The 21,904-nt window shown below is 39.8% G+C and overlaps 1 protein-coding gene across 4 annotated transcripts; it reads left to right on the top strand.

The window, feature by feature from the left end:
• Positions 1-1,010: 1,010 nt before the first annotated feature.
• On the top strand, positions 1,011-20,460 carry LOC117546902 (voltage-dependent L-type calcium channel subunit beta-4-like). 4 transcript variants are annotated; one of them, XM_034217308.1, is made up of 16 exons: positions 1,139-1,215; positions 1,895-1,896; positions 2,258-2,298; positions 2,611-2,694; positions 8,333-8,503; positions 9,125-9,247; positions 9,890-10,017; positions 10,614-10,690; positions 11,093-11,112; positions 12,866-12,946; positions 13,874-13,932; positions 14,032-14,141; positions 14,376-14,527; positions 15,363-15,458; positions 16,298-16,483; positions 17,024-20,460. In XM_034217308.1, the coding sequence occupies exons 1-16, from the start codon at positions 1,139-1,141 to the stop codon at positions 17,285-17,287; spliced, it is 1,671 nt and encodes a 556-aa protein (XP_034073199.1). In that variant the 3' UTR covers positions 17,288-20,460. The 4 variants fall into 4 exon arrangements, with proteins under 4 accessions (XP_034073196.1, XP_034073197.1, XP_034073199.1 ...); XM_034217305.1 differs by lacking the exons at positions 1,895-1,896; positions 2,258-2,298 and having other exon boundaries at positions 1,011-1,215; XM_034217306.1 differs by lacking the exons at positions 1,895-1,896; positions 2,258-2,298; positions 10,614-10,690 and having other exon boundaries at positions 1,011-1,215; positions 11,094-11,112.
• Positions 20,461-21,904: the final 1,444 nt, after the last annotated feature.

The raw sequence follows: 21,904 nt of genomic DNA, 5'->3' as shown, positions 1-21,904 counted from the left end.
GGCATGTGTTAGGACTATCCAATTAAAGTGAAACACAGTTGAGAACAGTAGAAAGTCTATAACCTATCAACAGAACACATACATTCATCCACTAATTATATGCAACAGACATGGGAATAAAGCGAAATGTTTTGCACAACTGATCACAAACTTTATTTATTCATTATGTATGTAATGTTTGAGTTAGAAACACCTGTTCCTGTTTTATTTGACTAATATATAAGATAAATACAGAAGCCTAATGCATTCACTTGAGAAGGTTTTTCACAAGAACTCACAATCTACAGATAGTAAGGTTGAATATCGGTTAATAACCTGTTGCAAAAAACATGTTGACAGTCAACAGACAGTTGTTGTAAAATCTATAGATCAACACTTGAGATGTACCTTATATTCTACTGGCAGTTAGTTGCATGTTACTTGTCTGTTGAAACAGTGTTGTTGAATGTCAACTGATGACTTGTAGAGTGTTAACTATGGACTCTCAAAATAAAGTGTTACCAAAATATATCATATATTATTCTGAAATGGACCAATCTGCACAATGACTACTTTTATCTGAAACAGGTTTATTACCAGGTACACGTACGAGGAATTTGACTTGGTGTCGTTGTGCAAACATACAAGTAATACAAAACAAACAGATAGCGATCTAGAACACTGTAATATAAAATATAGCAATACAATAAAGCAGTAATTCACATTGAAACAGAATGCAATAAATTATAGAATATAAAATATGTGCAGTAAGCAATATTGTCAACATTGTGTGCATTCATGTAATGCATGGAGTCAACTTTTTACTGTTGGTACTTTGAGTATATTTGGATGCTGATGATTTGGAAAGTAAGTCCAAAATATGTTAAATGTGTATCATGAATTGCTCCTTGTTGCAACCAACCCTGAAAATAGTCACAATGTGCCTCTTTAAGACAGCTACCCTACTTTTCAGGCTAATTTAAGCTCGCCCCCACCCCTCCTGTTTGTTAAAAATAGTTCCGTCCATCACTCAGGTGCAGAAGCAGCCTGTGCATGAGAGAGATCCTGCAGGAAGCAGCGGAACACCTGAAGCTGGAGCACCGGAACCCGAACTCCCTCCGCTGGACTGGCCCGGAGCAGCAGCCCGGCCTCTGGACCGATGTCCTGGCAGAAATGTCTCGACACGTCTACATACGGAACAAAATTGGAGAGGGCATCCAAGCGCCCATCTTTCAGGTTGGTTCTTAATTAACTATCTAAATGGATGATTACTTCGCGACAGTTACTTTACGGCAAATAATAACGAATAAGAACTCTGTCAACGCTGAATACCGAATGAGTCTCAGGCAATAAGTTGTACCTTTTTTACATTTGAACACCTTTCTACTAAAAGTTGCAAGCTGGGGAATACTCCATGACTCCCTGTGACCAAAATGCCCTGATTTAACTTGGGTTTGAGACATTTAAGAAACAAAACCACTTGTGTTGATTATGCATTTTAGACCAGGTGTACGTTTACTTAGGCCTACTTGAGAAATATATCGTTTTTCTATTTTTGCTAGACTTTTAATAAACCATATGTTCTTTCAGAGCAACAAAAAGTTAATTTCAGTGGGACTAACATTAATGTTTTTGACCTGAGTCTCTTGACATTTGTTGCATCATGTTAATGTTATTATTTGTGGGAAGATAGGGATTAATATGGGGAACATTTGAAGTTATATCTTGTTATTGATTGAATAAATGCTATTGCTTGTCAACTCCCAAACCATGCAGCATTTCATTTTATGGTGTTAAATCTAGTTGTTCATTCAAAGCCATTGCATTGAAATTAAATGCTGCTAGGTGGACCACAGCTTATCAAATATACAAGAATAAATTCACGTTTTCTACAAGATTCAAAATGTATTTTCAGAGGTATGTGTTCACCTGTAATTAGAGGACTGTATCTTGCTCTGTTAGATAACTATTCTTTTCTTTTGACTTGATTGATCGTTAGAGGTGACCGGCGGATTATTATAGAACATTATTCAGATTTAGCCAACTTTATTTTTCACATCTCTTCTTGGTTTTGGTTTGAATTGAGACAGAGGCGAGATGCTGGCCCAGATTAGTGGCCCTGTTTTATAAATTCAGGGAAGTAGGTTCTGTCTTTTTTACACTGACATTGTCATTAACTCTGGAGACTTGAACAGAAATGGGGCAAATCACTGGCAGATAATTAATTTAGCTCCCTGGAGATTAACTCTGCTGGTTATATTTGGACTTTTTGGACGAGAAACGGAACAAAATGGAGAAAGTCAGGCGGTACGGAGGAAAGTAGTGTGCAGGAGAACATAAGTTAGTGAAAAGACATCCATAAGTCTGATTTTGTGGTGTTAGATGATGTGTCTTCTGCGTTATGGGTATCGTACCTGCAAGTGTGTTTGTAGGGCTGATGTTATTGTACTGTACTTTAAAAAAACATGTATTGAATATGTGAAAAAGCCAGTGGATCGTGTATTAGCTGCATAAGGCTTCATTTAATGCAATCATACAGATGTAACGGATTCTCACAAAGAGAAATTCCGAGACTCTTGAACATGGAAAGTGTTTCTGCAGGATGAAATCTTGTTATATTTTCCCACTCAGGTGAATCGAGGGACTTATTCCAGGAGGAGCCGCCTGAAGAGATCTGATGGCAGCACCACCTCCACCAGCTTCATCCTCAGACAGGTACTGACACACAAGCCTGGGATTTAAAGTAGAATACTGTCACTGGTTGGGAAATGATTACTTTTTCATTAAAAATGTCCTAATTGCAGTTAAGGAAAGACAGATTTCGATATATCCATAACTTCAATTTCAAGTAAAGTACATTACACAAGCTTTATTAAGAGAGATGGTTTGTTTTAACTTGAAATAATACAATAAAAAAAATACAAGAAACTGGCCATTTGAGATATATATATCATTTTTAAAGTTATGATGAGACTTAAACCTTAGAGATATAAGAAGTTTAAATAGGAAATACATTTAGTAAATGTTTAATTAAAAAAGAAATACATAAAGACCTGGGGCTGGATATCGATACTGATGCCTACAGTATCCTATTGTTAAAAAATACAAACATTTTAATATAATAACAAATAGTTGGTGTTGCATACATTTAAAATAATTGCCTCCCAGAATTCTGGACTAAAGTTAGATATCTTTTGTGATACAGATCATTAAATATATGATCAAGAAGAAGTAAAGCATTCATAGTCTATAGAGCAGGGCGGTCAAACTCAAATACACAGTGGGCCACAATATAAAAATGGGTACTAGTCGAGGGCCGGACTGGTTAAATGTTTATTGCAAAACTTATTGAAATGAACTTATTGCACATATTAAACCTGGAACTAACAAAGCTTAAATAATTGCCTATAAAAACAACATTAAATAATCAGTTGCATTAATTTCTTATGGCTCTATCTGCAGCTTTTCCCCGAGTCATTTCTTATGATTACATTTTCCCACAGGCCAACAACAGCTTCAACAAAACTATTTCCCTCAAAGAGAAAACCAAACATGCCCTGTTGTCGTGAGAGAGAAAGTGCAGAAGGAAACATCCATTAAACTCAGTGTGCTGCTGTGATGCTAGTCCAGATACTTGGCATCTCATCTTAGGTTCATTAATCAAGTTCATTAATGTTTGGGCTCAGGCTCTGAGCTGAGGTTTGAGTGAAGGTGTGCGTGCAATATACCGGCGGGCCAGATCTAATAGGAATTAAAAATGATCCTGTGGGCCGAAATTAAATTCACCACGGGCCTGATTTGGCCCCCGGGCCATGAGTTGGACACATGTGCTCTAGAGGTTTGTAACCATGATTACATTTTCTTTACCACAATAAAAATATCCAGCAATATATAACATTAAGTCATTGTCTCAGTATTTCTAAAATCCTTGTTGTCCAATACACTAAATCTCCCTAAAAACGAAATACATGTGTCCACCTATTGAGACCATGTGACTTTATAGAAATGTCACTCTGGATTTGCTTCACATGTGGAAATAAATGCCATTTTTCAAACACATGGATCCAGTGTATGAAGGAATGAACCCTCTGCGTGTAATCACAATGGGATTGAAGGTATTTATCTGCTCTCTCTGGAGGATCAATAGGCGAGTGAGGATGAGCGCTTACAGGGAAATGGAGGATGCTGCTCCCCTCTTTTTCCTCCTCCATCCCCCTCCCCCGATCCTTGCTACCTCCCCGCACACAAAAAAAAAAAAATCAAGGAAAGCGCTCATCCAAGCTGAGTGGACAGCCAGCCAGCCAATCAGCTGCCTGCACATTGGCTCTGTCATCAGGCTTGGATATTGAGGAAGGATCCACTGCTGCTGCTGCTGCTGCTGCTGCTGCTACTGCTGCTCGTTGTGTATATGTATGTGTGTGTGTGTGTGTGTGTGTGATGAAATGAAATGCCAGGATTGGGCTACCTCCAGGGAGAGCCTCTCCATCCTATAATGTGAAGCCAGCCAGCAGCGCCGTGAGATCAGGGAGAAGCTGCATCCATCAACGGGCCTCCGGAGGACCAGGCGTGATCCAACGGGAGGGGAGATCTTTTTTTAAATTATTCTTCTCTGCTGTGAGAGAAGGGATTGTCGTCATTCCCCCCATCCATCCTTTTTTGTTTCCTCCTCTGAGGTGCCCCCTCCTTCCTGCTTCGCCTCCACTCTCATTTTCCCCCCTCATTCTTCGAGAGGCGCTCGTTGGAATATCAAACCTCCATGTATGACAATTTGTACCTGCATGGATTTGAAGACTCGGAGGCGGTGAGTGTTCGGATGTGTGTGTGAATCTGCTGTGGGTTTATTGATGAAAGAACTGCACTCTCACACACACAGGAGGCCTTTGATGGGTACAGCGTAGCGTGATCGTGGGCTATGCTTCACTGGAAGGGGGTTGGGTGGGTGTGTGTGTGTGTGTGTGTGTGTGGAGGGGGGGTGCACATTAGGCAGATGGCTTCTGACGTGTGACATTCACACAGCAATTTATACATTTCTGTACCTCTGTATGTGCGTGTGATGTGTGTTTCTTTATGTGATGTCTACGTGATTTAAGTATGAACGAGACATTTAGTCTTCATCACACTCTCAGAGATGGACCAAAGATGGAAAGATGTTAATCACACCTTTCTCCCCTAAGGCCCATAACATGGTCACATCCAGGTGATCAATGTTTCAGCATTTATCACTTTAAGAAAAATGCAGCCGGGTATTTTTGATGTGACCCTGTGTCTGCGTTATGTATAGGCTCTGCCGAGGAGAAACATGCATCGTGATGTCATTAAGTGGATTCTGATGCTGATGAGTCACATGCTGAAGCTACTCCATTGGATAATAGCTCGGATGCTACAGTGCTACCTTAACGCTTCCACACAGATGCATGAGATGATGTTCACAGGCACTTGCTAGTGTTGGATTGAAGGATTTCTAAAAAAAAATATGGAGGCTAAATGGTCTTGAGGACAAATACAATGACGATTGTATTGTAGGGGGATTGGAGTCAACTTTTCAGGCTTGCCAGAATCCGGAATCTATTGTATATTAAATGATATCTGTTACGCTAAAAGTAATAGTCAAGGTGTTACATTTTCATATATTTTTGAAGGACCTGCGATAGATGGAAGTTACAAAAAGGACTGGTCTCATTGGAAGAAGCAAAGGCCAAGATGTCCTTATTTGTAGTCAGTTGTAATGTATGGGTTTAATCACCAGTCCCACTATTCAACTTATTTTACCATTATACCCTCCCTGCAAACTCTAAATTCCCTGTTTCTTATCCAAGCTTTTTTGGTTGAATGCATCTCATGCTTAGATAACCCTCAGGACATCACTGTGACATCATTAGAGGTTATTGTCCTCGCTTTAAAAAGCCAAAGAGGACATAATAAAACCATTTTCAGAGCCTCTACTACTTATCATGATGTGTAAAATCTGTGAAATGCCCCTTTTTTAATACGTTACTTTTACCATACTTGACTATTTCCCTATTGGAGCAATGAATCAGAGTTGTTTAGAAATCGTACAAAGACCCACTAAGCTTGATATTTCCTTTTGGGTTCCTCAAACATAGCACTTTGTGATTTGATGCACACGATGAAGACGAGCTGATGTCAGACCTTGCTGTTGCTGCTAGCTTGTAAAAAGCGAAAAGTGCTTAGCTGGGATGACCAGCCTGATTGATCTTCTGGAGACTAATGGTCTTCCTTAATTGAATCTTCATTAGTGGCTGATTGTTTAGATTAACACGGCAGAAGAAAGCACTTGGTCCAGACATGTCCCAGCAACAACAACAAAAAGGAACCGTTGCATTACTGGAATTCTCCGTGTGTGGCGGGATCAAATACTGCAAGTCTAGCATGTCTCAAAGCACTTAAGTGAAATAAAAAAAAACCTTACGGAGTGCAGGAAAAAGGACAGCAAGGAAACAAAGAGGAATCTGATCGAAAGAAAAAAATACTGTATTTCATATCCACTCTTACCTCCACTCGTGTGTCAAAATGGTGCAGGATTAACGCAGAGATATGGACTAAAATGACTTGATTAAAATGATCAGTTATTTTAAAGTGTTTGCCCTTTTTTAAAGTTGCATCAAATCAACTAAAGTTTCCTGTTATTTGCTGTTCTTATTTTGTTTTAAAAACCTCTCCAAGTGTCTTGGTTCATGCAGAAGAAGCCAATTACTTTTGGTGATTAATCTTAATGCTAATGAGTCATAGTATTTTCCAAATGACTCAATGTGTCATCAAGCTGAAATGACAAAGGACACATTTGAAACTAATGTAAGGATGGAGAAATTCTTGATGCAGCAGAGTTAGGAATCCACATTTCTGGCATCTAAATCTATACGTTCTGTGGTATTTAGTAAATCATTCCAGGACACATATTAGCCGATCTATACGGATAAAAGCCTGGGAATAAAAGGGTCAATTGTAAACGCATATCTCCTCTATATATATATATATATATATATTCATTTATTTACTCATATTTACAGTATCTTTGCATCTTAGAATCCTGCAAACAAATTCATTTGTCCTTTTGTAATGAAGAGGAATCTAAAACTCATACATTAAAATCTACCAACAAAGTCAGGTTGTGAGATTAAACGTACTGATACATTTCCTACATATTTAGCTTGTATCTCATCTTTCAATTTTTTATCATTTATATTATCATTTATCTTCAGTTTTCACTTGCAATGCATATTTGTTCCTCTCCTGGGGTTCCATAAAACCGTGACTAACCCGGACATTGATGTTTCCACACGCTTCAGCCTCTGTGATTATGTACGAGTTAATGTGTGGAAATGTGCACGAGGCGTAGATATGCTGCACTGTGTGTCAGTGTCATGACTGTTGGAACGATAACATCAGGCAAGTGAAAGTAAAATGAAACTTCCTGGTCCAAAAGATGCATAATCTGCTCCGCCTTTTTTAGGGAGTCGTAATCAAAGTCGTCACTTTCCAGAATTGTGTCTTAAGTGTGATTTATTTATTTATTTATTTGTTTGGCAGTGTGTGTGTAGTCATACAAACTGCTGACGTTACGGGAAAGAAAATTCCACTTTGTTTGATGCTCCTGGCATCTATTTCACCTGTATTGCATTCACAGTGCCAAGAGGCTGGACTTGGCCATGCAAGTTGATGTGAACCCAAAAAGACAGTCTTCGGTCCCATGAAGAAGCTTTTCCTTAAGTGGATCTGGTGTTGCTTTGCAGCTGTACAGTATCTCTTGGATGGAGCTACAGTACTTTTGTCTTTTAAGCCATTTCGTCCACTTTTTCTCTCCTTGATGTTGGAGAAATGCCTCAATGAATCAACCCTCTTAGGAGTGCTACTGTTTGAAAGCCTTGCCTTGATCTCACATTTACAATACTGTGGCATTTCCTGTTACTTTCAATGTAGCTTTTGCCCTCTGTATTCACTGGAAAGTGGTAAAAATATTACCACAATATCGCCTGACGTGACTATTTTACAATAAGTGCCTTAACACTTGATTCTGGTCTCTGAAACATTGGGAAAACACACTTTGATGGTCCCAATATCACCCTAAATAATCAGGTCTATCGTTAGTAGTAGGCATCTAAAACACACCCAGTTCTGCCAAGAAATGGATTTAAAAAAATGCTTCAAATAAAATAAAAATGACCCCATGATATCAGATTGTAAGATAATGCATTAATCTCATCATTTTGACAATTGATATAATAATTTAACCTAGTTTCTCATAGTTTTGACTTTCAATGCATTGTTTTTGTTGTTGTTGCTGCTCTAACAACGTGGGTTTGCAAGGTTCAAGGCTTTTGTGTTGTGTTTGCAGGGCTCAGCTGATTCATACACTAGCAGACCATCAGACTCAGATGTCTCTCTGGAGGAGGAGCGCGAGGTGCCGGCTCCGGTCCAGAGCCAGAGCCCCAGCCAGAGCCAAGGACCGGGACAGAGCCCGCAGGAGAAGGAGCAGCAGGCCACCGTCCAGCTGGAGAGAGCCAAGGTGCTCCACGACACATTAATCTGCGGCTACGTTTAAATTCACAGTCTAGAAAGGCTAATGAGAAAGCTGGAGCTAATGGCTGTGTCAAAAGCCTACTTTATTGTCAATCTTTCAGTTTGTGTGTACAGACGGAGAGATCGAAATACCGTTTCCCACAATCCCGAATACAAAAACATGTATACAGTTGTGGTCAAAAGCTTACATACACTTGTAAAGAACACGTATTTCAAGACAGTCTTGACTTTTCAATAACTTCTACAACTCTTATTTTTCTGTGATAGAGTTATTGGAGCACATTCTACTTTGTCACAAAACAAAAATCATGAAGTTTGGTTCTTTTGTATGTATATTTTTGACCCAGCAGATTTGATCACATTTTCAGAAGACCCATTATAAATTCATAAAAGAACCAATCTTCAGGATTTTTGTTTTGTGTGCTCCAATCACTCTATCACAGGAAAATAAGAGTTGTAGAAATTATAAAAGCACAACAATCAATAATATATAAAAAATAACAGTCACTTCAATATCTTTGGGAAATGTACATTAGTGTGAAATCATCCCTGCTCACTTTGTAGAGGAATATATAGTGATGTTATTGGCTAAATGTCCGTCCTGCAGACTAAACCTGTGGCGTTCGCTGTGAGGACGAACGTCAGCTACTGTGGCGCTCTGGATGAGGATGTTCCAGTGCCGGCCACCGCCATCTCCTTCGACGCCAAGGACTTCCTCCACATAAAAGAGGTGCTTTTTACACATGACACCTGCTGAGATAATTGTCTGCATTTTTACGTCTACTATGGATCCCAGTTTCTCAAATCCTCTCAACATGTGATGTGAAACCCAGTGAACGGCACATGTTAAAGACTTAAAATAGCGGTTTCCTTAATGATTAAACAATTATCAAGATATTTGTCTGTATTTTTTTGCCTACCATCGATCCCAGTTTCTCAATTTCTCTCAATGTGGATTTCTCAAACAAATCTATGAAATTCTTCTGACCTGAGCTCCTCCAACAAAGCAACATGTATAATAAAATACACAAATAAAGAAATAGTGCAAGAAGTCTATATACATGTAGAACAGAATATGAAATTAAATAATGTACATTAAGACAAAATTAAATACGGTATATTGCAGTGATAACTATTTATAGAAATACGTAGATTATGTGATCGTTGTTTAATACATCTGTAAAACATGAGGTTACTCTTTTAATTAAACTATTCACATTGCACTGTAACTTTTATTTATGTCTTATTTTGCTTTTTAATGCTCTTAATGTCTTTCATTTTTGTAAAGCACTTTGAATTGCTTTGTGTTGAAAGGTGCTATATAAATAAACTTGCCTTTTAAAGATTTCCCTTGTTGTGTTGTGCTGTGCAGAAGTTCAACAACGACTGGTGGATCGGGCGGTTAGTGAAGGAGGGCTGTGAGATCGGCTTCATCCCCAGCCCTCTGAAGCTCGAGAACATCCGGCTGCAGCAGGAGCAGAAGAGAGGACGAGTCCAAGGGTAAGTCGCAGAAAGCCACACTTCAATCTCACTGTGACTAAGCCTTACGTGGTCACATGACATATAACGTTGACACAAAATGAGTAAGAGCGGTTATTTCTGCATTTTTCTTCTGTTACCCAGGTCTGCTTATGACCATTTACTCTATCACTTGCCTGTAACAGTTTTAATAGCTGTAATTAGCCTCTTAGTTTCAGTGTGTAATGTGTCTTGAAGGTGCTGTCCTCTAGAGTTTGTACATTAACTCTCAGGCACTTCCTCAAGCCTGGGGTGTTGAGTTTAATACTAATCTCACCAGACTGGAGGGCTTCAGAGCTTCACTTACTAGCATGGCTTTTTGTCCCAAAGCTTTACAGTAAACCCCGTCAACTAGGGATATTATGAGCAACTGAAAAACAGCAGACCTACATAAAGCACGCTGCCTTTCAGAGATGTTGGGAAGTCTAAGAAGCACCATATATTTAATCCTGCAGTATAAAATAAGCGTTAAATAATATTTGTGTCCGTTGTTTTGCACATTTCCTCTGCAGTAAGTTAAATCCCATTTTTCCACATTAATACCATGGTCTTTCTTTATCCCCTCTTGTCTTTTCCAGTAAGTCTGGAGGGAACTCTTCTTCCAGTGTAGAGGATGAGGTTTCTGCCTCTATCCGGCCCCTCATATCCTCGGCAGGTGAGGACTTCGGTCAGGGGGAGAGGGCTGTTAGTAGCCAGCTTAGAGCCCACTTCCTGGACAACGTAGAGCAAATAAGACTCTAAACCCTTCCCCATTCTCTGCGTAGAGCATAAGTTTTTGGTACACTTTCCCATGATCCTCCTCTTCCTCCAGTTGAGGACTGCAGGCGTTCTGAGACCCAACGACAAGACTATGAACCCCCCCTGAACTGCACTCATGTGTGAATATGACTTTAGGACTAATAGGAATGCTGTGTTTTTTGTTTATCATATCGGATATCATTGCTAGGTTTCATTTTCAAAGATTTTTTTCTGATGTGACGCATGTTTTTCTGAGATATTGTGGCGGCGCCTCCTCTGGCAGCAGATACTGACGACTGTCTTCTCTCCCCTCCTACAGGAAAGCAGAAACAGAAAGTGGTAAGTTGGTGACGGTAAAAAAACACTCATTCATCATCTTCTAAATTCGTGTTTTGACACCATCATGAAATGACGGGAGCCGGCAGCACAGGAAGTTACAACCCCATATCATGTCCCATAATACAGCGCCAAGTCATCATCTCTGTGATCACAAAGTACTCTCGTGCCAAGTGTAGAAGTGCTGCTTCCTCTCCTCATGACACTTTGGATAACATTTTGGGGAAAGAAGAAGATATTTCACAATTAGTGTTAAAAATGTATCATATTGGATGCTGTTGTTGGAGATTTTTAGCCAAAGTTAAAACGCTAAAAACGCAACATCTTTCAAAAAACAGCGTCTGAGGGCTTCTTAACATTTAACAAACTATGAATGTGTCATACCTACTTAACGGGAAGAAACTCAGCTATCAGACAATATTAACCATTTTTCGCTAAACGAAACACAAGGGTAATAACAAAGGCTCTGAATTAGCCCTGAGCGAAAAAATGCTAACGCACTTAGCACATAACTCACTGTAAAATACCCTTATTACTTATCGGATCTACACAAACAAGATATCGGTTAGCAAGCTGAGATTCCACAGATTCCAGAAATATAAGTATCATCACTGAGATCACTTTGAAATGATTACTGATAATCCATCATTCCATTTTTATGTCCATAACGGAGTTTTCATATATAGCTGCTAGTAGCTAGTAACCAGAGTGTATGACAGCTTCCGGTTTTGGGCATTCTGGCTACGCATCACTCATTCACCAATGGGTAATGTTTAGATGGATTTTAGGAACTTCCCCTCGATTCCATTGGCTCTAACGGTTAAAAAGATATGTCAATCATCAAAATCAAAAGACGCGGGCCAGAGATATGGAAAATGCACCCAAATGACCCCAGAAGTGGGTTTTTTGTGCAAAATCTCTCTAAAAAGGTCAAATGTCACTTGTTTTGCATCAATCTTGATATAGTGTACTTATTATATGTTATAGTTTGGATTCCTAAAGCTTTTAGTCTACTATCCCATCATTCAAGGGTGGTTTTCACTATAAGTAATGTTTTATTTTTGGACGGACACTATAATTTACATTTTTTTTACTATGTTCAATCTGAATTTACTTTAAAATAAAAAAAATCTATATTAACTCTGACTTTTCTACATCAAACTCACAGGTTTATCATTACTTTGAGAAAAAAGATTATTAATTTACCCCTTTTAGAAGTGAAGTTATAGTCATTTGTTCTGGGAATGTCAGTTTCGAGCCTGAGGCCTGAAAAACAGGCTCGGGCTTAACTGGTTAAAAAAAAAAATAGATAACTTGATTTTAAGAATATGACAGTTTCCAGTGAATTCATATCCATATTTACTGCAGTATATTGCCAAATAAAATGTAATCTCAAGACAAAAATAAATCAAGTAGCCTCAATTGGTCTGGTAAAATTCCCTAAAAGTCTGGTATAGCGTTAATTGGTCGGTAAAAAATGTACAAGTCAAACATGTTCCTTTAAATGTGTCTTTAACATCAAGTCACTTAACTAAATATAATATAATTATTGGCTGTATTATCAATAATCGTGTCACAGTGTCATCAACATGTATGTTTGACAAAGTGCGTTATCATTTGCCTCAGAGTGGCAGAACACATGTCACTGTAATAGGTCAGCTGACTCCTTTACACTTCTCTGCTGTGCATATCTTTCATGTCAAAACTAATGTTCATATTTATTTTGCTGCCGATTAAAATGTGTTTGTGCTGACAGACGGAACACGTCCCCCCGTACGACGTGGTTCCCTCCATGAGGCCTGTGGTGCTGGTGGGACCCTCGCTCAAAGGTTATGAGGTGAGCAACCATCCCTTATTGTTAGACAGAAAATCAAAAGTCCCCTGTCACTGATTTACGGGCCTTTGCAGTGCACCAAGATTACTGAAGGGAGATGTTCGTCTTTCCCTGAGTCCCCAAAATAGCTCGCTGTTGGCGCAGTTAATTGTGAGTGTGTCAGCGCCCACGTAACATCCAGATTGCAGCGAGACTAACAAGGAGACGAGGAGGTCAGAGGAAAATATGTCTTTGGCTTTTAACTGTCTCATTGCTTCCACTACTGGTTATGAAAGCGACGCAGGAAAGAGACAAGATCCAGTACTGTAATTATCATGAGTGGAAGAAAAGAGCTTTTATTATTTGTTGGAGGAGGTTTAGAAAAACTAATTTGGGATTATTAGATGTGGATGGTCTTCAAAGAGGGGCTTCAACTCAATATCAAAGTAGTAAAGTCGTATACTATTAAGAAAACATTATATGTCACTTGTTAGACGCTTTTATCCAAAGTGACTTACATACTCAACACTGTGGGCAATCCCCACAGGAGCAACTTGGGGTGAAGTGTCTCAGGGACACAACGACATGCTGACTGCAGAGGGGTTTGAACCTGATCCGAACACCAACCCACTGCACCACACGCCTCACCTGTTGTAAACGCTGCAAAGTGCTGTTGACACCCTTTACATGACACACAGATCCATAGCTGACAAATTGAGCAATTGCAACACACACATAAAAGCAAGAGGGATAAGAGACACAAAAAAAGTGCGTCAGTCCAGCCATCATTTTGTACTTCATTAGTACAATTATTAACCAATTATCTGACCAGATTCAAACCCGCATCCATCATTTTATAATCATACAGCCCTAAATTACCAAAATAACAACGACCAATCCCAAACAATCACTACGTCCTTTTCCTAACTCTCCTCTCTCTTTCCTCTGCAGGTTACAGACATGATGCAGAAAGCGCTGTTTGACTTCCTGAAGCACAGGTTTGACGGCAGGTAAGACAAACGTGGCAGCTGATTAGACCCTGTGACGATCGTGTGTGATAGTGTGACAGATATATTGGTGAATGCTTTTCCTTTCTCACCATTTTACAGGATATCTATCACACGAGTCACGGCAGACATATCGTTAGCAAAGAGGTCTGTGCTCAACAACCCCAGCAAGAGAGCCATCATCGAACGATCCAACACTCGCTCAAGTCTAGGTAAGTAATCTCAGTTTTTCCCAGTATGCTTAGTTCAAAGTATAAAGTATAAAGCCTTAAAATGTTTCTACACCTGTAAGAACATAGAAAATGATAATAGAAACATAAAAGAACGTTGAGTTAACTTCTAGAGACCTTTAGGTATTTCCATAATGGGTGAGTTTAATCCATTGTTTACACAGAACTATGAACATTTCTATAGTTGTGTATCTGAATTGTTCCTTGTCTCTCCAGCGGAGGTGCAGAGTGAGATTGAGAGGATCTTTGAGTTGGCGCGTTCCCTCCAGCTGGTGATTTTGGACGCCGACACCATCAACCACCCGGCGCAGCTCCTCAAGACCTCCCTGGCCCCCATAATAGTTCACGTTAAAGTCTCCTCGCCAAAGGTACTGAGGGTCGGGACGACAAAACCAAATATCTGTGACAAGCTCAGAAGTAGCTTCATCACCTGAGAGTGTTTTTTGTGGGCTAAAGAAAACACTGGTTTAATTACGTTTTTATCTGGTTTACATTTGGTGGAGACAAACAAGAAGACATGTGACAGGTAACGGTCTCTATGTTAGGATGATATTAACCCTCCACTGGTGCAGCAGCTGCATGGACGAGTATGTCTGCTGCTCCTCAATGAACTCCCACAGATCAGTAGAAGTCTGATTTGAAACGGTGCATTTGTTTAAATGCAGTCACATCCTGGTTTGTTTTACACCACACTTCTCCTAGCATGAAAGGTGCTTGTTTTACTGCACAAACCAGGAGAACTGACCTGTCTGCAGACTCATCAGGAAGCAGCGACATCGCCTGTAAAAACCAGGAGACGGGAGAAATACGCCCCATAATGTGGGTCATTACATTGGGCTTTAAAGGAGTCAAATGTTGACATTGGTGCTGGTACATCAAATGCATAATATGGGAACTCAAACATGCATCAAATATTTTTAATTCCACAAACGAAAGAAGGGAGTAATAGATCAATCAATTAACTTTATGTTAGACCTATACAAGATAAAGATAGACATGATAACGTTTTTTTCTGCCTCGATATTAGTGCCGACACCATTAAATCTGCACATTATCCCCAGTTGTTTTATTTGTCACTTCGTTGCTCGTGAGCTAGATTCCCTTTCTGCACTCGTGACGACGTCGTAGAGGACTCAGCGACCCCTGATGTTGGTTCAGAGTTGATAAATTCAGAGTAAGTGGAGCATCGTGTTCTGTCCGCAGGTTCTGCAGCGGCTCGTGAAGTCCAGAGGGAAATCCCAGAGCAAACATCTGAACGTCCAGCTGGTGGCAGCGGACAAACTGGCTCAGTGTCCTCCAGTGAGTGGCCAGCGCTTTATTATTAGCCTCATGCTTTTATTATTAAGAAAAGATAGGCCTCCGTTTTGTTTTATCTTGTACATTTATTTAAAAATATCCTTCTTATTGGTATTACTGGTGATCTAACCATTTTAAAGCGGCTAAGGATAATTTTGTTTTGTTGTGATAGATGTGTGTGATTGCCATCTCAGATACAATTCAGACATATTTTGTGTATCTTAAAACCTAAATTATATATATTATAATACCAATGATTTTGGATTTACACATCACGTGTAAACAGGTTTGAACATAAAGCCATTTATTCCCACTTTTCCACTCACACAATCTCACACAATAAAAATGGATTCACATTCACCATGTTTCAACCAATCACAGCAGGTATCCTATCATTTAGTGCAACCAATCAGCCCCTTAAAATCAATTGAGTTATTTAAGTTTTTCAGTATTTATATTGTGAGTTATATATATGATTGCCATGTCATCTCAGATACAATTCAGACATATTTCGTGTATCTTAAAACCTAAATGAGATATATTATAATACCAATGATTTTGGATTTACACATCACCTGCAATTAGGTTTTAACATAAATACATTTTTCCTCCATCATATTGTAATGTAAACATTTATTTACGTTCACCTTCTTTCAGCCAATCACAGCGGGCAATCATTCAGTGCAACCAATCGGCCCCTTAAAATCTATTTATGTTTTTCAGTATATACCATACTAATATAATATAAAGATGGCAGTCTGTACACAACAGGAAGTCATTCATCTTGTGTCCATGAGTATCTTCATACCTGCTCCCTCCCTCTGACCATCTGCCTCCAACAGGAAATGTTCGACATCATCCTGGACGAGAACCAGCTGGAGGACGCCTGCGAGCACCTGGCTGAGTACCTGGAGGCGTACTGGAAGGCCACTCACACCTCCATGGCCACGCCCCTGAACCCCCTGCTGGGGCGCAACCTGGGGCCCACCACCCTCACCCCCTACCCCACCAGCATCTCTGGACTGCAGGTACACATACGAGGAATTTGGTGCATACATTCAGATTCAAGGCTTTTATTGTCATTCGTTTCTACAGTGTAGGTATGTCTTCATATATATATCCTTTATTTAACCAGGTAACAAGTGTCATTCAGATTAAAATCTCTTTTTGAAGAGCGACCTGGGGCAGCATGAACAAAGTTGCAACACAGACAATACAGGCAGACGAATACAGCTGTCGTAAAACACAAATGTAAATGGCACATTAACCAGTCAATATGCAAATAAAATAAACTATTATAAGTGACGTCTATTAAAGTCACCCTTTAATAGACGACAGGTGACAGGTGCTCACGATGAGTGGAAGGCAAACTATTTATTAACTGCACAATAGAGACCGCATGGTGAATTCTGAATGAGAAAATGTACCCAAGATATTCGCCGTATGGCTTCAAATGTGATCATTAATGTGGATGCGCGTTGATTTTTCTGACTGCTCATAACAGGGTGTTATAGTTAAGTCGTGCTGTCTCCAGTCTCACTGTGTCCTCCATGTGTTCATGTGATCAGCAGAGCCAAAAGATCCGACAGAGCAACCACACGGGAGACCACTCGACCCCGAACGAGCGACGCAACCTGATGACATCGGACGAGAACTACCACAACGAGCGGGCGCACAAGGGACGCAACCGCATGTCTTCAGGCTCGCAGCACAGCCGGGAGCAGCAGGACCCCTACCAGGACTACCAGGACCCCTATCAGGATGCATACAAGCCCCACCGCAACCGCAGCTCTCCGGGCAGCTACAGCCACGACTCCAGACACCGACTCTGAGCAACATCCCATCGTCCCATCATCACCAGGGTCCCAAACGGCCCAGAGTCCCAAACTAACGCTGCCACAGAGCCCAGACGGTCCCAAAAATGTTACCTTTGTGTTAATTTGTTTTCGTCTACCTGGCTATTTTCTCTCTTCTTAAAAAAAAAAAAAGAAATCCAACAGAATCAGGTGTTTTGTTTTTAAAAAATCAAGCTGCCAGGGCAAACCCCCGTCAATCAACAGTAGTGAAGAGCTGCAGGATGCCACCCTGTTAGTAATGCTGTCAAATGAATTCCTTTTGGGATTGTGCTAACAGAGCTCAGCAGCGCAGATGGAGCTCGTTGTGGTCGGGGGTCAGATGGTGATGGTGTTTGGGCTTCAAAAGGCCCGGGACTTGGCGCCTTGTCGGAGGAAAGTCCGCCGCACACAGACTGCTGAAAGGCTGCTGACCCAAACCCTGGGCCGTGTATAAATCCTCTCCATTTAGCTTATTGCATGCTGATAGATGATCCGCATCCACTTCATTGATCTTTTGTACCTAGCATTCTGGATTCTCTTATAATGAGGTGTAGATACGGAGGTCCAATTTTCTAAATCACCTGATTTGTGCGGACAGGCGTAACGGTGGTGGGGGTTTGTGTGCAGATGATATCGGGCTGCTAGTTTTTGAAAAACTGGTGCTTCACATTCCCAAACTATTTTGCTAATTGAGAGTCACTTCGAGCAAGGCCAGCTTTTCTGTAGCATAGCTTTTAGGATTTTCTTTTGGGTGGAAAACCCTCAGTGTCCCAGCAGAATCTGATCACACTGTAGGACGAGGCTTCAGGCAATAGATGTCAGATAGTAAAGTAAAACACAATAGCAAAATAGCACTTGAGATGAGGACTCGAAGAAAAGCACCTTTTTTGTCGTTTGATAGACTAAAAGAGCATCTGCTGCCCACACATTTTATTTTGCATTTATTAGCATTGAATCAAAGTCGTTAAAACTAAAGTTCAGATGGTGATTGAAGCATTGAAGTTCCTTCCTGTAGTTTTTTTTAGGGTATTAAAAATGTGACATGGCAGGATCGGTTGCATCATGTTCATTCTCTGTGTAGCTGGCATGTTGTCCTGACTGCAGAGCATGTTCCCTCCACACGTTAAATAAAACCCTACTGTAAGCAAGTTGATGTTTGTAGAAGTATACGGCACATCTCTCAAAAAAAAAACAAGAAAAGAAAGATGGCCCAAATGACAGATGAGTGATAACCCTGAAACGGAAAGCACTGCTTTATGTCACGGAGAGTTTAAGAGGGATTGCATGACTCCAAAATGGAGGCGCCATTGTGATGAGAGTTTCTAATAATTCAGGATCACGTTAGCAGGTAGAAAGTAAGGTTTGTGAAAGATAACATGGGCGAGATGAACCCTACCCACAATGCTTTGTGTCTGCAAACAGAGAGCTGCTGTGGTTGTTATTATATTTACATCATCAGATTGTGATCTATTATCTCATCTCCAGATCACAAAGTGAACATGAAATAGATGTCTTAATATCACAGAACAAAGGTCTTCCATACTCCTTCCATCTTTTTGAAAGAAATAAGCTAACAAAAGTTGTCATGTGGAGATGGGACTTTTTTGATGCCCTGCCGTTTCCGTACAATATTTCGTCTTAAGACACCTTACCGAATAACGATCCATTATTTTTGATTGATATCACAATTGCACAGTATAACAGCCCACATGAGTTCTTTAGCACGTTCAGACAAAGTGTTGAAGCTTCTCTTAACATCGAGAGCGCTTTCCTTCTGAGAAATATGATATAGTATAGTGATCATTCCCTAAAGTTTAATTAGCTTTAAGGATTTCTCTAACACTATACAGAGTGTTATTTAAATTAAGATTTGAGAAACTACGGCCGCTAGCAAGGCGGGACAATGTTTGATTTGATAAGAGTAATTACTTTTACTGTTATTCTGTGAGGCAAGTCGGTATGTGAATGTTCATAAAGTTAATTCTGACTTATATAATAGACATTTAATTAGAAAGACGACTGTAATTAGCAAAGCCACTTCTCTAAAGTCTGCCCTGATGTTAAATACTGAGCAAATGTTTTCCCATGGTGCAAAGCATCTCGAAATAATGCATTGATTTAAATGTGTACGGTATTTTCTCTTAATATATCACTTTGTATAGATCTAGATGAAAGGGATAACACTTTTATAGCACAAAGGATTAAGCAAAAAACAATGTGGATCTGGTGTAAGGGCATAGATTATTTACAAGTTATTTTCTTTGCCCATTTTTCCCGTGAATCTCCTTCAGTGTTTGGTTCATGGACTGAAACATGGAGACTGCAAATGAAAAAGAACGTGTACTGTGAATGTCTCATTCTGCCCCATAGCATGGATCCCATTGGTTGATTGAATAGGGATCCATTTTCCATTCAAATCAACCCAATGTTGAGCTGGGCTGCTTGAGCCAATCAGAAGGGATCAAGTCTTTGTGAATTCCCCTAAACAACGATAACGCTCTCTTACAGACCAATAAAGGGAAGTGTGTCCTGGATCCCGACCTATTGTCTCAAAAAGTAATGCATTACACATTTTATTTTCCATGGATAAAACCTCACAAAACACAGAACTTAAAGGAGGATTTTTTGGGGGGAAAGTGTAAAACAAAATAGGAAAAAACAAAAGAACAAATATTTATTCCAGTAGAAAAGTAATAGATGAATATTTGCTGGCGATTATTTTTATAACAAGTGTACATAATGTCTTTGAGAGATGCTATTCGCTGTATACATGTGCTGAAATGAGACGACGATGACCCACGTGGAACAGCAAGGTCCAGTATACAAAGTTTCAGTAATGTGCAATACGAAACGGCATGCTGTTTTAAAATGAGGAACTTCATGTACTGTACTATGCAACCGCAAACTGTGTACATCGCTTCATGTGGCTTCTCCACCCTTCTCAAGCAGCTCCATCTGGACTTCTAAGGGATTTTTGTGTTTGTTTTTTTTTCTGTGGAAGATGAAACCCTAAGCGGCTAATGCGGTATTGCATGCATAATATACCATTCTAATTTATAAAAAGAAAAATACATGAAATTGGAGGCGATTGTGTTTAAGGCAAAGCTACAAGTGACTTAAAACATTTCTTTTTCAAAAATAAAAGAGTCGTTCTAAAGTTGTTGACGGTATTTACATTTCATGAATCTTATTGTGTTGTGATCTGTTCTTTTAATCAACATCTGCACTCATCTTTAAGGTCCAAATAGCCAAATGAGCAGGTCATAAGCTCTACGAAACATTAATGTCCTGAGGTTGTGTGTTCGAATCCTCGTGATGCACAGTGATTTTGAAGTGCTTTAATCAAACACGCAATAAAATAGGTCAAAAGTAGAATAAATAGTTACAAAATAGGTCAGAAATAGAGGTACAAGCATGGGTACAAGATAGGATAGATACAGAGGCGCGGGAAGGTACTTTGAGTGGAGGCGCTGTCCGATGTGCTAATTACGCACGGGGGGGTGTATGTTGACGTACACCGAGCGAAACCACACGCACACAGTGCATAACAATGGACTCCAGTGTACGCTATTACGGGCACTATAGAGCACGCACAAAAGCGCGAACACACACACACACACACACACACACACACACACACACACACACACACACACACACACACACACACACACACACACTATTAAGATGTAAAATATTATTTTACCAACAATGTGGAATTTACATTCATTTAAGTAGGCTATCCAGGCATTGCTAATTCCTGGCTACATATTACACAGATTCTGCGTAATAATGCCCTGCCCCTGTATCTTCTATTTCAATCTTTTTAGCAGATTTAGCGTTTTTAGCACCCTCCTTCCCGCGCCCCTGGATAGATATACTGGTTATGTAAACATTAAACTCAATTAGGAGGTAAATTAGTTGAAAAAAAACTGTGAACTGAACAATGATGATGATCAGAAGGTGTTGATGAAGTGGATCCCAGTTGTATTAGGTGTGTTTTTAGCAATCTGTAATATGCAACAAGCCCTGCATTTCTGCACTTGTTTCACGACTGTTTGGATGAACTGATCCTTTAGTATACTCTTGCAGTTCATGCACATTACCAGCAGGTGTCAGTGCAGGATCGTTCACAGCTTCAGTGTCTCCAGAGTGATGTAATGCAACAAAATCTGAATGAAGAGCATTCCCACAGAAAGCAACAATATCCTTTGTATTGCAGACTATCTGTACGCAATACTCTATTCATACTGCTGATGGATATCTTAAACTATAATTATATATAATAGTTTATTTATGTGTTGTTTTTGTTAACAATGTGAAGTAGCTAGTTACACATTTTGTCAATAAATGTAATGGAGTGAAAAGTACAAAATTGGCTTCCAAAATGTAGTGAAGTAGAAGTATAAAGTGGTACAAAATGAAAATACTTGGGTAAAGTACAAGTACCTTAAATGTGTACTTGAGGACAGTATCTAAGTAAATGTGCTTGGTTACTTTCCACCACAGTCCTCCAGCAGCATTATGAGAATTACATCCGATTACATCCACTTGAACCTGCCATTGGCTGAGCATCTGGTGCGCGTCCCCGCCTCTCTAATCATTCCCAGCGCT

The sequence above is a fragment of the Gymnodraco acuticeps genome, unplaced genomic scaffold (assembly GCF_902827175.1).
Source record: "Gymnodraco acuticeps unplaced genomic scaffold, fGymAcu1.1, whole genome shotgun sequence".
Lineage (NCBI taxonomy): Eukaryota > Metazoa > Chordata > Actinopteri > Perciformes > Bathydraconidae > Gymnodraco > Gymnodraco acuticeps.
The sequence above is the reverse complement of the archived record's forward strand: the minus strand, read 5'-3'. Positions and strand labels throughout refer to the sequence as shown.